Genomic DNA, 25185 nt, shown 5'->3' with positions numbered 1-25185 from the left:
TTCAGGAAGTTAGCTGAAGGCCAAGGCAACACACAGAGGAGTGTGAACTAACTCAAGGTGTCAAGCGGCAGCTTCACAATCTCTGAGGGTGTCAGACAGGAAAAGAAGCACATTGAGCAGGCAGGCCTTTCCAAATCTGTTGAGGCTGATTTTGCCAGCTGTACCATCTGAACTGGAAAGGGGATCAATTCTATGTAACAAAATATCTTAGAATCGTTCTTCACGCCAGTTTTGGCCTGTCTTTTCCTCCTGTGGTATATTCTGTGATTGTTAGTGTAATGCAGTTCCAACTATACTTTTGAAAGAGAGTGCATGACATTATTCTCCTATAAAAATAAGAGATAATTTGCTTTTTATCATGCACAGGGATTTACTTGTTAAAAGTGGAAATAACTATTATTCAGCATTATAGTTTTATTCCACTTAGGAAACTAGAAAACAAGGGTTTTTGCACGGAAACCCCATTTGGTCACCGATATTCATTAAGAATTCATACATGTTGTTAAAGGATAGCAATTTTTAAAAAACTTATCATGATGGCTTTCATACAGATGTAAAATGAACACATGTCAAGGTTTGTTTAAGTCATTAATGAATGAGGAAACCAGTAAGATGTTATAGCCAGTTCAAAGGAGAATTCTAACCCTCACATGTGTAGTCAAATAAAGAATGCTGAAATGAAGTTATAAACAGATGTAAAAAATGGCCAAACTGATCAACATCCATAAGTTAATAACCAATTACATTAAAATAGATGCAATTTGCATTTATATGGACAAGAATTATTTGCACTACTATACATTTCTATAAATTACAAAGTTGTAAAATAGCTCAAAGTCAGTGAAAGACTCGGAGACTTTATAAAATCAGATAAACAGGGCTTCCCTGGTGGTGCAGTGGTTGAGAGTCCGCCTGCCGATTCAGGGGACACGGGTTCGTGCCCCGGTCCGGGAGTATCCCACATGCCGCGGAGCGGCTGGGTCCGTGAGCCATGGCCATTGAGCCTGCGTGTCCGGAGCCTGTGCTCCACAACGGGAAAGGCCACAGCAGTGAGAGGCCCGTGAACTGCCAAAAAAAAAAAAAAAAAAAATCAGATAAACAAAAGGGCTTACTAGAAAAATGATTTGTTTTTCATTGACTGCACCCAATAATCTTTTGCTAATTTCAAAGTCTTTTACAACTTCATCCTACAATTTCCTTGTATAGAAAAACCACAAAATGGAATGAATTAAGAAAGAAGATGAAGGTGTCATGAAAATAATCAATAAACAATCAATAAGAAAGACTAGAAAAGAGTTTTCTTTGAGCCAAACTGAGGACTAGCGCAAAAGACTCTGCTTGGGGGGAGCAGAGTTTTCAGCACAGTTTTATATCTTGTCAGAACAGAGAACCTTAAACAAGTCAGGGTTATATTCTTCAAGGTTTCAAACAAAAGAACAGTCCAGCAAGTACACAGCAAGTCAGCTTGGCCTTGACACCTGGGCAGGGAGTCTTATCATCAAAGGAGGACCAGCATTGGCATCCCAAGAAGAGACGCATTTAATCTTTATTTTTAACATGGACATTCTTTACTTTTGGTCAATGCATCCTTTTCTCTAAGAATTAAAGCAGATGTACAACGTATGTTTAGTAGCAAACAGGCTATTTTAGTTAGCATAAAATTCAAGTTAACTCATGTATAAGCCAGAATGACTTTCCTATATCTCAATATGTGAAAATTTCTTGTATCAGAGGGCAATCCCAATGTGTAGTGTAGTTGTAGTGTAGTGTAGCAAATTTGTCAGGTAAAGTTTTTTAGAAGCTTGTGTTTATTTTGTAATATTTTCCACAATCTACCACATTTTTGTACTGATAACTTGGTTATTGCTCCCTTTCTTTTCTTTTCCCAGATCCTATTCGTTCCAATTTATATTTTCTCAAATGTATTACTTCCCTGTTCTTATGTTTTAATTACCCTTTGATGATATGCAAAAGAAATAAACTATAGAAGTATAATTCACTAAAAAATTAACAGAGTTCAGCCTGATAATACTAGCCATTTCATTAACAAAGTTATTTCCAAACTTTATTAATTTAAGAATGTAAATTATATATGGAGAACTTTAACAGAAGTATAGGCTTAATTCTTTGTCAGTATTGCAGTCTATTAAATGTATGTAAAGTGGGGTGTAATTTTATTTTGCTTTATTTGCAACATGCTTCAGGGATACTTACTGTATATAGATCTCATGGTTATAGAAGGGAAATGAAAATGATTAATCCTTTTTGAAAGATGGAAACTGATGTTTGGTGTGTTATTTTCATTCTTAACCAAAGGGAAAGAAATATTTAGTTGCCTCAGAGTTAAATTATCCAATGGTGAAAGTTTGAGCAAAGGAGCATTTTTTTTTCTCTAAATAACCTGAATAACCTATGGCCACACATGACATAAATCACTGATTGATTGCATTTAGAGAATCCAAAAATAAACTACCCACGTGGAATAACAATACCGCTAAAGTTTATAAAGCACTTACTCTGTTAGCAGATAAAATGATATGTTGATACAGGGCGAGAGACTGTTTTCCATATGATACATGTCACTATTTCCCACCACTCCTGGTCCCTGGACATTTACATACTTATGGGGAAAGTGTTTTAGAAAAAGGATGAATGTCATTTCTTCTGAAAGCAATCCAAAGAACTTGCTCTTGGGAATATGAAAGTTTTCACTGTGCTCATACAGAGTTTAATATTCCTGTAGAAAATTTTTTGAATAAGTTGGCAAAGAGGAACATGTCAACTCTTGTTTTTAAAAATGTTCACGATTTTAGCTCCTTGACCCCATCAAAAATAATTATAAGAAGTCTGATGGGCTGAACTTTGGACATACATAGTACTGCCTGCTGGTATTGATGAAGCAAACAGGTGCATTATATTACTAACTGTATTCAAGGGAAAACCAAAGTAAAACATTCAAATGATCTATTAATAGCAATATTTGTACTGTCTCTATGATTCTGATTCTGATTCCAACATCTCAACATTTTAAAGTTTTTCCCAAACTAGATATTTTGCTGAGCTCATGTTTCATTTGTATTTTATATAATTTGCAATAAACAAAGAATGGTTGCAATAAACAAAGAATAACTTGCCTGTTCAGTAGTAAAACCATTAAGACCAGAAACCAATCAGTAGTATTACTAAATATTCTGAACTATTAAGGGAAAAAGTAACACCATTGACTTCTTAGTCATATCTTTTCTTACGAAAACAGATTTTAGGATTTGGGCCAAAAAGCTAAATAATCAAAGTACTTTTTCAATTAAAATCATTTTTTCATGATCACTTTAAACTTTTTTCTGTTTTAGACAAAGAACTTTTGCCATTCGATTTTACCTTATGAAACCAAAAAGATCATTTTCATATTTCCTCTTTAAACACCAGAGACTCCATGTTCTATTTTTGAAAAACTGCAGGAATGTGATTATCCCTCTCTGTTACATGAAAATTTTTTTAATTTTACTTCTGCTGTTCTTTATACTGTTATGGAATTTTAAAGCTAAGATTTTTCACATTTCTGCTGCTTCTGTAGTATAGCCCTACAAGATCAAATCCAATACTTGATAAATTTGAAAAAAAAAAGTTAAATCCTAAAAATAAACACTGATTTATACCTAAATTGTATATTCCAAGATGGAATATCTTTAACGTTTGCTGACTTTTCCTACCATAGTTCATTTAGTTCCTCTCACATTCTACTGACATTCTAAAGGAATCTAGATATAGAAATTTACTAATTGTAAAGTCCTAGAGATGATCTAATCCAGCACCTTCACACGCTTCATTCTATCCCAAGAGGGGAACTGACATGCCCTAGATTAACCAGGATAAAAAGCTGTGATTCCTGACCCCTGGGGCAAGGACTTTTCATTGCAAATACCATCTGTCATTTGGTAGGAATTTAAATTTTAATTCGATTAACAGACTATTTTCAAGAGCTGCTGATGCTAAAAGAGTTTTTAATGAATCTCATTAAATTTTTTTTATTTCAATTTTTTGAATAAACTCTTTTATGTTGGAACAGTTTTAGATTTACAGAATTATTTTGAAGGTAATACAGAGTGTTCCTATATACCTCCCCTGCCGTTTCAACTATTATTATTGCTTTACATTAGTATGGTACATTTGTCACAATTAATGAATATTAATACATTATTAGTTACTAAATCCATGCTTCATTCGAGTTTGTTGTCCCAAGATGCCACCTAAAATGTCACATTACATTTCTTTTTTTTAAATTAATTTTTTATTGAAGTTTAGTTGCTTTACAATGTCACATTTCGTCTCATACTTACATCTCCTTAGGCCATTCTGGGTTGTGACCATTCCTCGGACTTTCCGTGTGTTTGATGACTATATGTATTTCCTTGTGTTTGAAGAGTACTGGTCACATATTTTGTTGATTGTCCCTCAACTGAGGTTTGTATGATATTTTTCTCATGGTTGGACTTGGATAATGTGTTTTGAGGAGGAATACCATAGAGATAAAATTCCATTTTTATCCCATCCTATCAAGGCTACATACTATCAATAGGAATTATTGCTGTTGATGTTGACCTTAATCACCTGGTTTCAGGTAGTATTTGTCAGTTTTCTCCACTGTAAATTTACTCTTTTTGCTTTCTCTTTCCATATTGTACTCTTTGGAAGAAAGTCGCTATACACAGCCCACTCTAAAGATGTGGGAAGTTATTTTCTGCTTCCTTCCTTAAGTATCTACATAAATTATTTGAAATCCTTCTGCATGGCATATTTGTCTATTCTCACCCACTTGTTGATTTAGTCAATCATTTATTTTCATCAGAATGGATTGATAGACATTTGTTTTGTATGTTGGGTAGTAACCCAATGCTACTTTATTTCGTTGCTTAAATTGTTCTAGCTTTGGCCACAGAGAGATTTTTCAGTTGGCTCCTTTAGCCCTTTGATATACCCCATCATTTTGTGTGTGTGTATGTATGTGTATGTGTGTTAGCACTTTTTTTGCTTCCTGGCACAAGATGCTCCAGGATTATCTTGTATCTTGTATATTTCTTGCCTTGGTCTAAGAGTCAGTCCTTTGTCCAAGAGTCTTGATTCTTTCATTGAAAAGGGTATTAGAGGGCATCCCTGGTGGCGCAGTGGTTGAGAGTCCCCCTGCCGGTGCAGGGGACACGGAGCGGCTGGGCCTGTGAGCCATGGCCGCTGAGCCTGCGCGTCTGGAGCCTGTGCTCCGCGACGGGAGAGGCCACAACAGTGAGAGGCCCGCGTACCACACAAAAAAAAAAAAAAAAAAAGAAAAGGGTATTAGAAACCAAGATCTGGGTGATTGTTGTTTTCATTGCTATTGGGGTGTCGTTGTGTCTAAATCCTGTAAGCTGCCATAGCAGCAAGATATATGTGTGATTAGTAACCATATATATATATATATATACACATATTTATATGTGTAGCCATCTGTATGTATAGTAAGCTAAACATGAGTTCACACTGATGTCTCCAACTCTAATATCAATACATTATACATGGAACATTCTATCCTTGCTTATCTGTAAACTCCTGCTCCAAGAGTGAAAAACTTGGCTTCCAACATCTGCCATCCATTTACTTTGTTCAATTCCAGAATATATACACACACACACACACATATATTCAGAATTTTTAACCTATAAGCCCGTAACTTTATCCACTATAATGCAGTGCTTATGTACATTTGCTTCTGCTTCTGATCTTACAGACTCCATGCATTTTCAGAGTTACTTAGGTCAGCACCTTATTCCCCAACCCACTTCAGTGAGGTTCTTTTACATTTGTAATTCATTTAGATTCTTTTTTTTAGTATTTTGCCTTCTATCCTGGGATATCCCACCTTCCTAATTGATTTTTTCATTTGCATACATTAAGGTTTACTCTGTGGCCTGAAGTTCTACAGGTTTTGACAAGTGCTTAATGTCTTGTATTTACAATTATTACATCACACAGAATATATCACTTCCCTAAAAGATCCCCTGTGCTTCACCTATCCAACTCCTTAATCCCCTTTGTAACTCCTGGAAAACTGTACTTTTTTGAAACTCTAGATTGGGGCTAAACATATCCAGAGGTAACCATCACAGTCAAGGGATAGCTGATATGTTGTTTCTCTTATACAGCACTTATTTTAAACAAAGTGGACATTTAATATTTGGTGTATCATGTTTCTTAGAGATCGGGATCGTGAGCCTTTATTTTTATCTTGTTAGTATTTTTCTGAACAAAATAAAGCAAAATATCTCAAGTTGGAGGAAAAGATCTTTCTTTCAAAGAGGGGGAAGATGAATGAATTGAGAGGTCAAAAGAGTAAATGGACAGGTAATATTGATTTTATGTTTTTAATTTTCAAAGTTATGCTTGAAAAGATTTTACTGAATGATGACTCAATAAATTTAAAATTGTTATTTATATTTTATTGTCAAAGGGACCCATCCTTCCTTCCTCCTTCCTTTCTACCCTTCATCCTCTCCTTTTTTTCTCTTTCTTACTTCCTCATACACAAATGTTTACTGTGTACCTGTTAGTGAGTACCTATTTTTCCCCAGACATTATAATGGATACTGGAAATTAATAGGTAAAAAAAGTTATCCATGGCATAAAGGACTTTCCACATTATTTTTGAGGCCAGAAGATATGAATAGGCACACAAAGGAGTAAATCTGTCTTGGAGCGTCAGGGAAGGCAACAGAGATGATACCTGAGCCTTGGGAAGAGTGTTAATGTCTGAGACAGATAAATATACTGCATTCTAGGCAGGAAGTATAACATATGAAAACATCTAGGTGGATTAGAGAGAGTGACAAAATTAAGGTGCTACCAGTTAATTAAGCTGGAGTGGAAGTGTCAGTCGAGGTGGGGTGGAGATGGAAGTGGTGGTAGAACAGAGGCTAGACAAGTATAGCTCATGGAGGGCCTTGAGTTGAGATTTTATGCTGGAAATAATGAGAAGACTACTCAAGGGTTTATGAACAAGGTAATGAATACATCATGTGACATTTTAAAAAGCTCTACTTGGCAAGGAACTGGTGGAGAGAATTAGGGAGGGTATGAATCTTAATCCTAGAAAACTTTGTAGACGATTATAACTAGAGTCAGGATGGGGGATGATGAGAGTCTGCTTTAGGGCAATGACAGAGGCATGGAACAGCAAGGAAGTATTTGAGAAATATATTAATAAAAATAGGAAGTAATATGAGGAAGGAGGCAATGAAGTAATACTGAAGGGTAAAGTTGAGAATGTTCTCTAAATCCTACTAATCTTTAATCTCATTTAAGGGAATTGGAACCTTGATGGCAAACAGGCACATTTTGTGCAATTTTATATTGAATATTTCATTATTATATTTCCAAGAATGAGTGCTAAGGATTCCATAAAAATATTAATTCAGGAAGGAACATAGTCTAGATATTTCTTCTTATTAAGACATTAAATCTTATTTAAAGGAGAATGTAAAAAAAATGAGTTCAGAGTTTGTGACATGTCCATGAAATGAAAATGAATTTAAGCTTAAAATTCTTCTCTGTTGTGAGGAAATTCTTGTTATGGTTTTTTGACATGTAATTCATAGAAACTGAAGTGTTCACCCATATTGGTATTCACAGTATCATTCTAGAGTTTAATCCAAATAAACTTTTTCTTTGGCAGGATGACTCTTTAAAGCAATTGCAGGTGGTTCATCAACCGTGGATCCTGCCAAGTGACACAGAAAGTGAAGGAGTGGAAGCAGAACAAGAGAAACGTGAGTAGACACTGCTGTTTATTGACAAATTGCTTTTAACCAAAGGACATCCATGATGATGGTATATGCCTTTCCCAGTATCAAACGACGTCTGCAAAAAATTCAGACTTATTTAGGGAGAACACGTAAAGATAAGCTATACTTTTGGTCTAAAATTCTTGATTCACTGATCTCTTAATTGTGGTGCAGAGGCCCATAAACTTAACTTTCTGAAAAGCAGTGTAGTATGTTAAAAGAAGGAATTATTATTTCTGAAGACCAACATAAAATATCCATTTGGAATGTGAATCGTCTACTAATGCTGTAGATTTATATCATATAACTCTATATTTATATCATATATCATATCATATATACAGTGATAACTTGTGATTATTAAAACGTTTCAAAGTATGGTAGGATTGGCTTGTTATTATTTTTGAAATTATCATTATTGGTTATATGGATAAATTTATGTATGTAGAACTGTTCTAAATTCACAAAACAAATTAATTTTATAATAGTAGTTAAGACAAAGAGAATATACAGCTCCTGATTTAAGTCATTGGATTATAATCATAACAAGAATGAATTACTATAATTTGGCATGACTCAGTGCATGCTCTCCAGGGGTTACTGACATTGTCAGACAGATGGGTTCAGCATGAAGGTGAGAAGTTAGTGTCTGGATCATAGAGGAAAAACATCAATTTTTAAAATAATAAGATATCAGAATCTTACTTTTTTTTCTTTACCAGTGGTAGCCTGCAGAGACAAATAAAAATTGTAAGTAGTAATGTAGCACTCATGATAATTGGAGTGAAGCAATTAATTAACTATTCCCCTGAACTGTAGTCATCAGAGATACCTGATATATTACACAGGTAGCATCATGACTCTGTACCCAGGGAGATCCAGGAAATTACTTTTCCAGGTTAAAAGGCATTTATAAAGATCCTTATCCCACTTCCATAACTGCAGGCTTATGTGGCCAGAGGGAGCACAGCCAGGAGAGGGACCTAAGAGGCAGGTGCTCAGGTGAGAGGAGGAGACAGCCCCAGTGTCACTCAGCTGACACATTCGAAATGCAGTGAATAAATTAGTGACATTGTACAGATTCTAATGGAGGGAAACACCTTCTATAGAAAACAACTGATGAAGACTCAGAAAGTAGACTGTACTTCAAGCATGTATTACAGAGTAGTTTGGAAGATCTTTAATGCAAGTGATCCTAAGTAAAATAGCCTAGGAAAGGAGCAGCATAGGGTACAAAGAAGAGCATCCCCTAAATCTGAAAGAATTACGAGTGGCCCGGAACTTTTATGAAAACAAACGCAAGCACATTTATACCTCCTAGTCCCCACACATTTACACATACATAAGCTCTCATTCTAGAGTTTGGATTTAATAATTTTCATCAAATTCTTTTGAGGTCTTCATAAATAAATCCTTCAAGCGAATGTGTGTGTATATGTGTGTGCGTGCGTGCACGCATGTGTGTATTATATAAAGACAATATATATAATTGGGCTAGCTGTACTCTCTCAGATTCAACATCCAGGTGCCCAAAGTGGGCATGACCAGGTAAACAACACCATTACAGGATGCACAGGGTATTAATTCTATGAATGTGCTATATAACTTTTAATGAACTAAAAACTAAAATCAAGAAAATAATCAGAAGTATATTTAATCCAAGTCCAAATTCAGACTTACTTACTTTCCCTGAAATCCATATGTCTCCATCAGTATTAAGTCTGGAAAACAGCTTACTAATGCAAAGGAGATTGAAAACCCCCAGAGCTTTCTTCAACCCTTGTCCTCTAATCATATTGCCTTTCTGCCATATACTTTCACAAGATTTTGTTGATAAGTTGAAATCATCTTCTTTTCTATTAGGGTGCAAACTCTTTGAGGGAAGGAATCTGTTTCCTTCATCTTATTTAGCTATATAATAAGACCTCAATAAATATCTGAAAATTTAATAGATGAGTGAATGTATAGGTTTCTTGGGTACTTTCTAACTTGTTTATCAGGACAGTTATAAATATGAAACAAATAAAATGAATAATAACTGTGACTGAATAATTGTCATAAAAATTATTTATAGCTTTATTAAAATTTTAATTTTGGATTTATAGTTTAGCCATAGATTTTGCCATATGGTCTGTCAGTCACTCTGAAGAAGGTCATTCTTAAACTCTCCTAACCATAGACCTAGAACCAAAAATATTTGATTTCAGTAATGTCATACTTGGAGGTGACCCTTGACAATGGTAAACTGTTTGAAATAAAATCAGGGTTTAAAAATAATTAGGTGGTAATAGGAACCATCAGGAAATGGAATGCTGGCTAGCAGTGCAGCCAAACTCATAGTACATAGAGATGCAAATACTCTTCAAGAGCGGCTTCTAACATTCAAGTACTAGAACAAGCGTAAGATGGAGCCACTGAGGTTCCGATACTTGTATTCAATGTATGAGTTTTGTGGAACAGCTGGCAAGATATGTATAGATCATCTACCTCTTTATTTTCTCAGTGAAAGAAAATAAATGACATAAGTCTATGTGAACCCAGCATCTGATTTATAGTGTAGAGGCTCATATATTAGAAATTTATGAGTGAGGAAAAGGACAAGATTCATCATTCCAATGGTAACACCTGTTTCTTGACTCAGCTTTCTATAAATTATACGTAGGTAATTTTATGGAATTTTCAGATTTCTCCTGAGACAAAATTATCATGGTGGAAAGTTTCCAGATAATGTTAGGATCTTTGTAGTTGTGCATACTTCTTATTGTTTCATTGTAAAATAAGACTTAGTACAAGTAAGTTTTATAAAAGCACCATTTAGGAAAAGATGTCTTGAATAATTCAATGGGAAGCTTTAAACACTTTTATTATAAACAAGATAAACAGAACGCTTAAATAGACTTTTTATCTACTCTGATTTTAGCATAAAAGTCTACATCACAAATTTAAAACACTCACGTCAGGAGTGTGTTTTTTTTTGTTGTTTGTTTGTTTTTACATCTTTATTGGAGTATAATTGCTTTACAATGGTGCGTTAGTTTCTGCTTTATAACAAAGTGAATCAGTTATACATATGTTCCCATATCTCTTCCCTCTTGCATCTCCCTCCCTCGCACCCTCCCTATCCCATCCCTCCAGGCGGTCACAAAGCACCGAGCTGATCTCCCTGTGCTATGCGCTGCTTCCCACTAGCTATCTATTTTACGTTTGGTAGTGTATATATGTCCATGCCTCTCTCTCGCTTTGTCACAGCTCACCCTTCCCCATCCCCGTATCCTCAAGTCCGTTCTCTAGTAGGTCTGTGTCTTTATTCCTGTCTTACCCCTAGGTTCTTCATGACATTTTTTTTCTAAAATTCCATATATATGTGTTAGCATATGGTATTTGTCTTTCTCTTTCTGACTTACTTCACTCTGTATGACAGACTCTAGGTCTATCCACCTCATTACAAATAGCTCAATTTCGTTTCTTTTTATGGCTGAGTAATATTCAGTAACATTGTATTTGGTATGCTTGCTGGTGTCCCACAGGGCCTCTGAGGAACTGTTCATTTTTCTTTTCTGTCTCTGTGTGTGTGTGTGTGTGTGTGTGTGTGTGTGTGTGTGTTTGTGTTCCTCAGGCTGGATTTGGATTGACCTATCTTAATCTCTTTGACTTTTTCTTATGCCAGCTCAAATCTGTTGATGAGCCCCTCTAGGGAATTTTTCATTTTAATTCCAGAATTTCTATTTTTTTTCCTTTTATAATTTGTATCTCTTTGTCGTAGTCTCCATTTGGTGAGAGCTTATTCTTATACTTTAATCTATTTTACATGATTTCCTTTAGTTCTTTGACTATATTTCTAGTAGTTGATTAAAAGTCTTTGTCTAGAGATTCCGTCGTCTGGGCTTCCTCAGGGAGAATTTCTTTTGACTGCCTTTTTCCCCCCATTTATGGGCCATACTTTCACGTCTATTGTGATATCATGATTTATAAATCATGTCATTTTGTTGTTGTTGAAAACTGTACATTGAATATAATATAATGTGGCCACTCTGGAGATTGGACCATCCCCACCCTCCAGGGTTTGTTGTTGCTGCTGTTTTTTCTTATTGTTATTGCTACATGTTGTTTACTAACTTTCCTAAACTAATTCTGTAAAGTCTATATAATTTGTTGTACACAGCTGCTGAAGTCTTTGCTCAGTAGCTTAGTTGTTAGCTAATGGCTGGACAAAGTATTGAGGCATGCCATGAGCACTCCAGAAGTTTACAACTCTGCTTAAACAGACCTTCTAAGTCAATCAGAGGTGAGAGGTAGATCCGTATCGGGTCTTCCCTGAGCAGATGCAAAGCACTGCACATCTGTGTGGCATTTCTAAATCTACACGCCTGTGTCAGAGCTTTTGAAAACCTCCTATGGATGTATCACTTACTGTATTTTTTAAAAAATTTTTTTGGTAAGTCTTTTGTTTGCCTCAGGAAGCTGCTGTATAAAACTATAGCCCCCTGGGTTTCCCTGGTGGCCCAGTGGTTGAGAGTCCGCCTGCCAATGCAGGGGACACGGGTTCGTGCCCCGGTCCGGGAAGATCCCACATGCCACGGAGCGGCTGGGTCCGTGAGCCATGGCTGCTGAGCCTGCGCGTCCGGAGCCTGTGCTCCGCAACGGGAGAGGCCACAACAGTGAGAGGCCCGCATACCGCAAAAAAAAAAAAAACAACTATAGCCCCTGATTGTTTTTGACAAATGTTATATGGACAGGGTATCTCACTGAGTGAGCTCTAATTCAGGTCAGACAAACAAACAAACAAAACACATTCAAGTGAGGCATTTCCAGGCAGCTTCCATATAGGTCAAATAGTGACAACTCTCTAGATATTTGGGGAAACTCCAAACCTGTTCTGCCCCCCCTAGTGGATCATAGGCTGTTTGTTTCATAGCTACCATCATTGTGAGAATGCTGATTTTCAAGGCTCCCACAGAGCAGGAGAGAAGGATATTAATACTGGGTAAAATAAAACCCTGCATAGTCATTGTTTCTATTGAGATTCAACTGCTTTTCTTTAATAAATGTTCTATGGATTGTTGCAAGCCTTCGATAAATTTCCCGAGTTCTGAAAAAGTTGATTTCAGTGATTCTTGCTCATGTTGTATTCTCATTGCATTTACAGAGGAGCACATTTTTTGAGATCTCTATACCTGCATTCCACAAGTGTTTCTCCTCCCCTATTTTTCTTGATTTTATCAGCCTAGTTTTACTCTTTGTTTGAGGAACGGGAACATGCTATCTTCATGATAGGTTATAAAGTTGGACAATATCTGCTTCTTAAAGTTCTGTCTCATGAGAAGCTATTAAAAACAGATGTGTGGGGCTTCCCTGGTGGCGCAGTGGTTGAGAGTCCGCCTGCCGATGCAGGGGACACGGGTTCGTGCCCCAGTCCGGGAAGATCCCACATGCCGCGGAGCGGCTGGGCCCGTGAGCCATGGCCGCTGAGCCTGTGCGTCCGGAGCCTGTGCTCCGCAACGGGAGAGGCCACAACAGTGAGAGGCCTGCGTACCGCAAAAACAAAAAAAATTTGTGGTGAAATAAGTTTTGAGAAATCCTACATGTCATACATACATACATATTTGAGAGGCTCTCAATTGTAAGACATACCATTGACATCCCTTTGCGAGAGGAACAAGGCAGCTCTGTAATTTTAAGTGAACAGATCACTTGTAATCAGCATCCTGGCTTCAAATGGGGGAAAATATTGTTCATTGTTGACTTGAAAAAACACTATAGAGTCTCTTCCAAAATATTTACATAGTAAAGTCACTGGGTAGCCCGACAGCAACAAGATCTGCTTGACCTGTGTTTATCCCAGGTATTTTTTTCATATTTACTTAAGTCCGTTTCGCAGAATGCCCATTAATGCCTATTTTCTACAATGCCTATAATTTGCAGAGTGCCTATTAACTGCTGGAAGGACAAGTATTCTGGGATTTTAGGAAGTGCTAAACTAATCTAATCCTCTCAACCTCAACTCTTTCAATTTAGTGAAGAAGAAATTGATGCTCTAAGAGATGGTGGGCTTGCCATGTCACCCAGTTAGTAGCAGAGGCGGGAGTAGAACCAAGAGCTCTTCTTTGGATCCAGCGGTGTTTACCTCCGTTGCCTCATCTTTCACTAATACCTCCTTTCATTTCCCTTTCCAGGGGGTGACGCAGTTTATGCTGTGACTCTTGAGAACCAAAGTGATTAGAGCAGTAAGTGGGGCTGTGGGATTCTGCTGTCCACCTAGGATTTGGCCAGGCTTTTCACCTTGAAGAAAAACCTTTGTTCTCCTTAACCAAACATCAGGTCATTTCTTTCCAGGCAGTCTCCCAAGATTTTTATGTGCACAGTGCTTGAGGCAGTGGTGTGAGGGTACCACAGCTGATTATTTACCAGTCCCAAGATAAGGACTAACACCCTATCAAGTGAAGTAGAAGAGGTGGGTAGAGGAGCAGCAGACTGTAGACAACAGAAAAACCAAAGTGAGTTAATAGACAATGATGTCAAAGTGTCAGGCTACATTATACATGGAATTCCCAAGATTTTAATGGTTTAGGTTGTGGCATCAGAAATACAGACTAGAATGAAACATTTTTAGATTATTGCATTTTGTTTTCATAGAGTGAGAATATTAATATTATATTAATACTTATATTAATATAAACATAGTGCCAGATACATAGTATATGCTTGGTAAATATTAGTTAATTCTAAGTTTTTACTTTTAGGCTAAGCATGTATCATATGAAATGGTTGCTCTCTATTTTTAAAAATTAATGACAATATTAATGTATCTTCTGTCCCACAATGACTTTTGTCTCTCACTTACTGTTAGGTTTCTATTTACCATTAATGATGTTATTATTAATGAGGCTGTTCTTACTCCTGCACGGAATTTCTTCCTAGCACTTGCTAGGTTCTCACTTCAATTTACTAATGGACTCATTTTTTTTATTGTGAACACACACTTAATATTCACTTAATATTCTCAGTGGGAGTCTAATTTCCTCTTTTTAGATGCTATGATGGAGTGGGAAAAAAACTAGGAGTCAGGAGATGCATTTAAGGTCCTATTTCTTCCCTGTGGTCCCCAGGCTAGTAAATTGCAGAGAAAGGGCTGACGCTCAGGTGCATCTATAATTGTTCAATTCTCAGATTTTAACTCTCAGAGATACATTAACTACATGGGAATAAAGGAGAAGGCTCTCCTCCAAGGTTCTCTGCCAAATACTTTTTGCCTTTTACTTACTAACCAGGAATGATTTATATTTTCACTTGTGAAGCTACAACTTGTTTTTTCTGTTTTTCTTAATTATTCTATGTCTTTTACATTCAACTTGTTGCCTTTAATGTGCCTTGACATTGCAGAAGAGAGAAGGGTTTTATAACCCTAATTTGGGGCAAAAAGAGTGACCACGCCCTTGGGTGGGCTCATGGGTGGTATGACTGTCTTATGCAATGCTCTTACATATTACCCCGGGCTGTAAGAGGTCATCTCATATCTACTAATTGGGACACCTGCAGCCATATGATCTTTGACCTCAACCTACCTTATTATTTCATTCTTCTTTTTCTTGCTACTTCAGACTTGTGCTTACTTTTCTCAAACTAAATTTTAAAAAACCAATGAATGAACTATTCCTTCCAGAAGATGCTATATTTTCATTGTCTCTGCTAGGCTAAAAGTTTACTGGCATAATTTCTGAGGAGGTAGTGGAATATTTGTTGTTAGGATCTGGCAAGAAATCCTAGCCTGAAAATAGACACTATAGCTTAAGAAACTATTTGTGTAGGCATAATAAAGAGGGTATATGAAGACAGACTAGGAGTTCTAAGCACAGAATTTCAAAAATGTGGCATAATAAATCTTTTTCACTGAGAGAATTAGCATATATTCTAATATATATATAATTTAATAATAAATTGGGAAAATTGACACATAGCCTAACATAAATAAAACTACAAAGTCTATTTGGGGGATATATTTAGAATTACAGCATTCAGTTTCTCCTTAAAGCCTACTATGAATAACTGACATTTTAAGGCTTATATAGAAACATATGTATCTGTAAAAAAGGAGAGAATGGAAGAGGACTGACATTTATTACATTTTTGTTGTTATGGGCTATGTAGTATCTCCTTTAATTCTTGTGACAACTTGATGTGTAGGTGGTATTACTGATTTTACAAACTCAGATTTGTTAAAAACCTCTTCCCAAGGATGTACAATTAGTAAGTGCAATTTAATTCTAGCTTAATCCAAAGCCATATGTTCTACTCTGAAATGTCACTGCATTTCTAAAAGCTTAAAAAAGGAGGGAGGGGGAGGGAATGTGTGTATATATAGTATCAAGAAAGGAATTATTTCACTGAGCACTGAAAGAATTTGTATCATAAAGAAAACACTATAAAACATGAAAATAAGAAAAAGTGACATATAAAGAAACAAGCAGTAATACATTTGGGTAGGAAATCTGCTTTTAATATAAACTTCAATTTGATTTACTTATCTTTACACTGTACTCCAAATTATTATCTATAGGCAAAGTCATCCAGAAAATTAAAGGCGGCATATATGATAAACATAAAAATTAAAATTTTGACAAAATAAAATAAATAACATTTAGTAATTACATTAAGCATGTTTTCAATCCCATAGTATGCTATTAAAAATAGAACAACTGTTCAAAGCATGCTGCCAGATTTCTTCAAAATGACTTGTTTTGAAATGTTGACTAAATATCCCGAAACTGTATATCAACTTTAGTATAATTAAACATTCTTCAGACCAAAAGCATAGCTTTTTCTATATTCATAAGCATAAATTATACATGACTCCCCTTCATATTAGTACATAAAGGTTTATCCACTTGTTAGCATTTAAAATGATGTTCTGAAAGTTTCTGCTAGTTATATAAGGCTTTATAATTTATAAATTGCTTCCACATATTTAATTCCCAAAAATTAAGCTGTTAGGGAAAATTTAGTCTTACTAATCTTATTGTACACTGTAAGTGTTCAACACATATTTATTTAATAAATATTTATACATTCAGTATTTACTTAATAAATATTTACTAAATGAACTGAACGAATGAATGAATGAATGAATTTAGTTCAAACTGGGTAAGTGACTCGAAGATTACTTGAGCAGCGGCCAAGCCTCAGTCTCCTCTTCTTATTATTCAGAGCCCATAATGTCTCTCAAACACAGACAAATGTGCATAACAAATGATTTATTGGTATACACAGCAAAACACGATACATTCAACGACGTTGAATACGTTCAATGTGTTGTTCCTCTGTAGTAACGATGGTTCCATCAGAGTTAAAGTGAACATGGTGCATTCACACAGCATTTACATCAGTCCCTGCACGTGCATGTGTGATGCACTGCCTCAGGCGATTTGTGTTGCCGCTTTGCACTGAATAAGCCACTCAGGAAGAAAGAAGAGGGTTCTAACCTGTAAACAAAACTCTTATCTTTATTAAGATCTTATTTATCTAGACTTTATGGCTACTCTCTCGTTGCTTGTTCTTTCCCCCACCAAAGCTGCTTCATTTCTTACATTCCCACAATTATGGGGAGTAATGGGCTACCCCCGGTACGGGCAGCCCTGCTTCACTAAGGCTGGACGCCTAAGTCAGTTGCCATACAAGAAGGTTATGCCAAAGTTCAGTTCAGAAACTTGAGATCGGTTACTTCTGTCTCTTATTCCTGTTGTCCTTGGCTACTCTGCCTTGCCCCACTGCCTCTATCAAAATAAAATCTTCTCATGTATTTGTATTCTTAACCGCTGTTGACACATTTCCCAGATCTTTCCACTGTGGCCTACGGAACAGGAATTTGATTTGCAAACTGACCATTCTTCAGTGCTACTCAAAGAACACTCTCCATGCCTTTTTTGCCTTATTTGAAATGGTTCCTAGAAGACATTGCTTCCCTTTTAGGCTTCACCAGGGAAAGCTGCTCTTTTCAGTTGCCACGTGTCAAGCACCATGAGATAACATTAATATTCTACCTGAAATTCTCCTTCTTTTTAGGCTTATGCCATTTGTCCTGTTGTCCTGTGTCTTTCCTTGTCACTATAATCTTATCAGTCTCTGCTGTTTTTTCATGTGGGGTGCTGACATTTGGTTCATTGGTTTCCTCTCTACCACACTCTTAGCATTAGGAAATTTTAACTTTCATCTGGGTTATTTATCCAATGTCCTACCGTTAAAATTCCTTGGCCCTCTCAAGTCTAGTGCTCTTCTAAGGAAGTGTAATTTTTTTTCTCATCAAATGTGAAGTAGCATCCTACTCTAAGATCTTAGACTACTATAATCTACAGTCTACCCAAACCTTCTACCTTTCAGATTCTCTATTTCCCACTAAACTCACACTTCAGTCTTCCTTTGGTACCCAGACACCTCACTACTCCTTTTTCTTCAAGTGGGCCAGACCACAGCTGGCTTCACGCTTCACCCTAAAGTCCATGCTACATAGAACAGTGATGTTCATCTCTTGGGAACTTGTAAGAAATGCAGTTTCCTTGGCCCCATCCGACATCTACTCAGTCAGAAACTCTAATAGTGGACTCCAGCAATCTGTGCTAATTCTTTTTGTTTTTGTTTTTCATAAATTTATTTATTTTTTGCTGTGTCAGGTCTTCCCTGCTGCACACGGGCTTTCTCTAGTTATGGCGAGCAGGCGCTATTCTTTGTTGCGGTGCACGAGCTTCTCATTGTGGTGGCTTCTCTTGTTGCAGAGCACAGGCTCTAGGCGCATGGGCTTCAGTAGTTGTGGCTCATGGGCTCAGTAGTTGCGGCTTACTGGCTTTAGAGCACAGGCTCAGTAGTTGTGGCGCACGGGCTTAGTTACTCCATGGCATGTGGGATCTTCCCGGACCAGGGATCAAACCCGTGTCCCCTGCATAGGCAGGCGGATTCTTAACCACTGTGCCACCAGGGAAGTAACAATTTGTTTCAAAAGCCCTCCAGGTGATTCTGATACACTTAAAATTTAAGGGAACCACTAATATAGAGCATTAATTCAACTGCTGTCTTGCCAGAACCTCTAATATCTCTGGGTGGTAAAGGACATTCAAATGTGAATACATCATTATTTTACTCAAAGCCCCTCTATGTGTAAGATTTCTAAAATTTTACCAAGTTCTCCAACTTTATTCAGCATCTACTTTACATATAAAATCACCACCTTGAATCCAAATGTTTTTGTAGTTCTTATTCATCTAAATTTGAATTTTCTAAAACTGTCAAATACCAAATGCTTAATGATACTTCCAAGGGTGTTTCCCTTTATAACTCTCCTCTGTGCAGGATGCTGAGCGATGCTAACTTGCTCAAGGTCATGTGTATGAGAAGGGGTTGAGCCAGAATTTGAACTCAGGTCAATTTGAGTACAAAACCCATGCTTTTATATCTTGCCTCTAAATTTGGTGAAACAGACATTGCATTGCCATGCCTCTTTACTCTAGCTGAAGCAGTATTTACCACTGTAGAATTTTTTAAAGTGAGTTATATAAAAATCTCTTATCAAATAACTTTGCTAAAGATCAGGTAAAAAAGTTCTCTTTATTATAAGACTTCTAAGAGCCCTTAATATGCTGGTGTGTATTTTGATCCTCCAAAAGGCCAATGGTATATTGCTGTTGAAAAGTCTTTGATCAAGGAACCGTTTGTTTGTGGATCATCTATATTAACAGCTTGTAGGACTAGTGTTCCAAGATCTGCTTTGGAAAACTTGGGCTTAATCTATTTCCTTTCTCTTTAAGAAATGTGAAGGTTTATCTCCCTTGATGCCCTTATTTCACTTTCTTTGATCTTCTGTTTTATTTCCCCGCTCTTTTTAACTAGAATACTCATGTCCTCTTGTCCTACTATGCACTGCTCTTCTGCCTCAGGGATGCATTCAGAGGAATTACATTTAGTGTTTAATATTATGCACCAAGCATTAAAAATATAGGGTAGGGGCTTCCCTGGTGGCGCGGTGGTTGAGAGTCCGCCTGCCGATGCAGGGGACACGGGTTCGTGCCCCGGTCCGGGAAGATCCCACATGCCACGGAGCGGCTGGGCCCGTGGGCCATGGCCGCTGAGCCTGCGCGTCCGGAACCTGTGCTCCACAACGGGAGGGGCCACAACAGTGAGAGGCCCGCGTACCACAAAAAAAAAAAAAAAAAAAAAAAAAATATATATATATATATATATAGTATACATGTAAATATGCACTACTTCATGCAAATCTCATAATAATTTTGTGACAATTATGTTAAATTACAAATGTTATAGCATCACAATATGTGACATGTATATATCCAATCCTGAATATTCTGTGTTATGGTAGCAGTCTGTAGAGCATGACTTTCCTGCCAAACCCATGCTGGACATAAAAATCATGACTGTGATTTAGATGGGATCTTCCTGCAATCCATGTATATATTCATAACACTATCTGGAGGGGCATTTTGCCCTAGTTTTTATTTAAGATCAGAAAAAGTTTAAATTGAAATGACTGAATTATGAAGTGAGAACCTACACACTATTAAACAGTTAACTGGTGTGTCATTGCAGTCACTATATACTCTGAATGTAGTTTCGATATTAATTTCAGTTAATCCTCATTAGAAATTGGTCAAACCGCACGGGAATTGCGTTTGATGGACTTCTTTTCCTGGTCCAGCACATGACCTCTCTTCCTTTCATTGTGCAGGTTCTGCTGATCTTCTTCTTTGTGTTCCATGCTCTTCTTGTCCTGCACTCGTCTACTCCGGTATGTTTGCTCAGGGCACTTAATGTCAATGTCAGGTAATGACGGGTACCACTTGCAACTACTTGAAGTTCAGATTTTTTTTAAATACATAGTCCTCGTGACCTATAATGAGAAAAAGATTTTCCTCCAGCTGCTCTGCATGATGTTTTCTCTTTGTTTTTGTGATTTTCATGGATCTCAGGCCCCTCACTGAGTCTGTAGTCTTTTGTGCTGAGGAAGTGGGAAGAGGATTTCAATCCCCTTCTTCCTATAGCAGGAAAATTACTTTTAGATACATGTGAGATGAGAACATATACCCCCCTTTGTGCAGACCATGGACTCTATGACACCATTAAATATATCTTAGAGATACAGCATCTCAAAACAATTTCACATCCATGGACATGAGGTTACTCTATGGGCTGGATATATAAAGATGAACAGTTCTCAGTATCTTCTCTCAAGCATGTTACAGAGGGAAGTAAAGGGTCGAGTGTGCCCTTAGCACTCATAGAATCATAAGATATCAAAATAAGAAAGAATCTGAGATCTACGTCTCTTCCCATCTCACGCTCGTCTCTTCTCTGCAATATCCCCACCAAACAGTTCACTAGCTTCTGTACGGGCACCTTGAGTAATGCAAGTACACCACCTCCTGTGCTCTGCTCTAGTTGCTCAGTGACCCAATCATTCTGTATTAAGAAATCACCTAAAGAAATAATTTCCTCAATGCTGTGTAGTTATCAGAATATTATTATGCTCATTGCACATGTTTTATAATAAAACTTGGAAACTGATTTATAATAAAACTTGGAAAATGTAAAAAATGGAAACAACCTAATGGCCAACAAAAGAGGATTGATTTTAAAAAATTACAGCAATCTATATAATGGAATAATGTGCATCTGTTATAAAGAATGAGATATATATTAACTCGATATATACATAGATTTGTACTGATATTAACTGAATCCATCTATCTATATTGATATATACTTTGATGTGGAAACAGTTTTTACAATATTGTTACATAAAAAAGTGAGTCACAAGACAGTATACTAGATATAATTCTTTTTTGTTACATGTAATGCATAGACACATACACAATCATATACAGGTGATTCTTGAGCAATGTGGGAGTTAGGGCAACAATTCTCTACATAGTTGAAAACCCGCATATAACTTCACAGTCAACCCTCCGTATCTGAGGTTTCACATGTGTGGAGTCAATCAACCATGGATTGTGTAATACTGTAGTGTTTATTTATGGGAAAAAATCTACATGTAAGTGGACCTGCGCAGTTCAAACCCATCTTGTTCAAGGGTCAACTGTATTTACATCTGCAGAATACTGTCTGGATGGCTAAAAAAAAATGTCTTAAAAAGCTATCTGCACCCCCATGTTCATTGCAGCATTATTTACAATAGCCAAGATACAGAAAAACCTAAGTGTCCATCAATGGATGAATAAATAAATAAAATATGGTACATACACACACACACACACACACACACACACACAATGGAATATTATTTAACCATAAAAAATAATGAAATCTTGCCATTTGCAACAATATGGACAGAACTTGAGGGCATTATACTAAGTTAAATTACTCAGACAGAGAAAAACAAATACCATATGATCTCATTTATACATGGAATCTAAACAAAACACCAAGCTCATAGATACAGAGAACTGATTGGTGGTTTCCAGAGGCAGGAGGTGGGCAAAATGGATGAAGGTGGTCAGAAGGTACAAACTTCCAGTTGTAAAATAAATATGTCCTGGGGACGTAATGTACAGCACGGTGACCAAAAACAAACAAAAAACACGTGAATTTCTGACATTGTACAAAATGTTTAAAAGCTACTTTAAAAGAAATTACTCTCCTATTTTGCTCCAAAATCTGAATCCTCATAGCTTCCTTCTTTCTAGTTCTGTTTTTTTTGTATCACAAGCAAAAATTGTATCCCTCTTCTATGTAATAACGGTACCACTGCAGGAGCGCAAAGATCATGTGGTTCTCTTTCTTAGTCCTTCAAATGTTCTTTGCATGACATACAGGCATATTGCCCTTCAGACTAAGAGATCAAAATGAGTAAATCATTCATGTGGTTTATATTAAATAAAGACCTCCAGTGAGTCAGGAACTATGCCAGAGAAGGACACATCACTGTCACAGGTGACAGAAGCTACTAGATGATGAAGTCACACCATAAATATTACTTACATGCAATAATGATGATTATCATTATATAAGCATTAGGTTGAGATAAGTGCATGCAGCAGGGGGATCCTAGCTTGACTACTGGGCACAGGGCCCTGAGAAAGTGATATTTAAGACCTGAAGGAGTAAGTGAGAGAGAGGAGTTGGCAGGGTTGGCTGTGCTCTCGTCCGCGGCTCCGAAGCTTCCCCCCCACCTACCCTCCCGTCTCTGCCAGTGAAGTTTCCTAGTGTGTGGAGACCTTTCCTCCTTCACAGCTCCCTCCCACTGGTGCAGGTCCCGTCCCTATCCTTTTGTCTCTGTTTTTTTTTTTTCTCTTGCCCTACCCAGGTACGTGGGGAGTTTCTTGCCTTTTGGGAGTTCTGAGGTCTTCTGCCAGCGTTCAGTAGGTGTTCTGTAGGAGTTGTTCCACGTGTAGATGTATTTCTGGTGTATCTGTGGGGAGGAAGGTGATCTCCACGTCTTACTCCTCCACCATCTTGAAGCTCCACATAACGTATTCTTGAAGTGTGGACATATCCCCTTGCCATCCTAGTCATATTTTTCTAGGAAAAAAATAAATTCTTTCTAATCAAGCTGTATGGACAAGTAGTTCCAGTGCCGAAGTAGGACACATGCAGCCTGACCCACCTTATGCTGCTCTAGTTTTCTCAATTCAGTTTCATAATTCCTTCCAGGAGAGTAATTGTGTACATACCTTGCAGGTATTTCTCATTGGTCATATTTGGAGACAAGCCAATCTATTTTAACAGCCCAAGATATTTTTGTGCATTATATATGCAAAAATTCTTTTATACAGATACCAGAAGTTGATATAATGGCAGTAATATATGGTAAATAGAGGTAGTACTCTAAGATCAGTGTCACTGTAAAGGTTCAGGTGGAGTATAGGAAAGCATTAAAATCCCAGTCTTTCTTTTGAACATGCTGTGCTATAGATCCATCATTAAGCACATCTTCATCTGTTTTCTTTCTGCCTTACAGGTCTGTGAAGCAGGCAGGAGAAGTTGCAAGTGGTCCTTAAAGAAATGGCATTATTCAAATCCTTATGTATAGTTCTAATTTTATTTACTACGTGTAATCATTTAGAGAATGGTTATTTTTATAATATCAATAATAAACAAGCACTCTTGTAACCAGGGGTGCCTAAGTGTGTAATCAGAGCACACTAACTCTGGCAAAGCATTCTGGGGAGGTCAGGCTGCCTACTGCCTTTCGACATGGTTAGTGTCCTGGGCTTAGATTACTTTATACCTAGTTATTAAGATTACTATTTGATACTTTAAAAATTGCCTGATTCAAATAACTTTGCTTAAATTTTTTCTGTATTTTAACTTGTCTAGGGTTTTCTACTTCTTATATTTTTATAATATTTTCTCGTTTTTTAGATTAGTAAACATTGTACTTACCCACACGTGCCAAGACAAGCCATTTAGGTCTCTCCAGGAGTTAGCTGTTGGTGTTGTCACCTGCCATGTGTGTTTTTGTGCAGCAGTAAGAGGCGTGTTCTCCACCACTGCTGCTTCTTCCTCTATCTTCCCTGTTCTTATCAAAATAAATAATTGATATGTTAATTCAATAAAGCAGATCCTTAAGGAATGAAATGCATGGCCCAAAGCATATGCAATGAAAACTGTTTGACCATTTATCCGATTATTGAACCCAATTAAGGTTATCCATTTTAAGTTTGATATATGCTCGCTTTTGGAATGTGTTATGCATTGATGCTAAATGAATGGAACTAAGTAAATTTGTTGAGTATCTTACTGTCTGTTTTATCTTATTTGTCTTAATCTAAGTTTACTTTCTGGACCTTTAAGGCATATGGTTAAATTATAAAACTGCGTGTATAACTGTCAAAGAGACAAACATTAAAGGCCAGAACATGGCTAAAGAATAAACAAAGAAATTCTGATTGTATGAACGAAGTCATAGTCCTAAATCAAGTAATATAATAAATTTTCTTAGTTAACATTTTTGTGTGCATGAGAACTCATGAGACTAATTTTCATCAAAGTTATTGTTTTTTATGGGTAGAAACAAATTAAAGGCTTAGAAAACAGTATATTTTTAAGCAGAAAAGAGAAAAGTCATGAGAATAAGTTTATGAGACCACAACACACCTGTATTTAAACATCCTTACCATGAAGAATATCTTCAAAAAAGTTCTGAGAATCCAAATGTTCTCCCTGTTGGGAATAGTCTTTCTTTAAAACATGTCACCCCAATGCCTTCATCTGAGCATTACTTTCCTCCATCACATCCAACCATCACTTGGTCAGTTTTTGTCCTCCTCTTGTCCACAGACCATTTCTTGGAGACAGTCACCCTACTAACTGCCACATCAACCTCGGGAATCAGATCCACCAGGATGTCAGAGTGTATATT

At 36.9% G+C, this 25185-nt stretch overlaps 1 protein-coding gene across 1 annotated transcript in view; it reads left to right on the top strand.

The window, feature by feature from the left end:
• Positions 1-24561, top strand: part of CUNH8orf34 (chromosome unknown C8orf34 homolog) — a 332018-nt gene extending 307457 nt beyond the window's left edge. The window contains 3 exon segments of the mRNA XM_029222885.1: positions 7700-7793; positions 20533-20592; positions 23782-24561. Coding sequence (XP_029078718.1) covers positions 7700-7793; positions 20533-20592; positions 23782-23789 — 162 coding nt within the window. The 3' untranslated portion in view covers positions 23790-24561.
• The last annotated feature ends 624 nt before the right edge of the window (positions 24562-25185 follow it).

This window comes from Monodon monoceros, unplaced genomic scaffold (assembly GCF_005190385.1).
Source record: "Monodon monoceros isolate NGI ecotype Baffin Bay Population unplaced genomic scaffold, NGI_Narwhal_1 Super_Scaffold_14, whole genome shotgun sequence".
Classification (NCBI taxonomy): domain Eukaryota; kingdom Metazoa; phylum Chordata; class Mammalia; order Artiodactyla; family Monodontidae; genus Monodon; species Monodon monoceros.
Note: the sequence above shows the minus strand (reverse complement) of the source record. Positions and strands in the feature narration are given on the sequence as shown.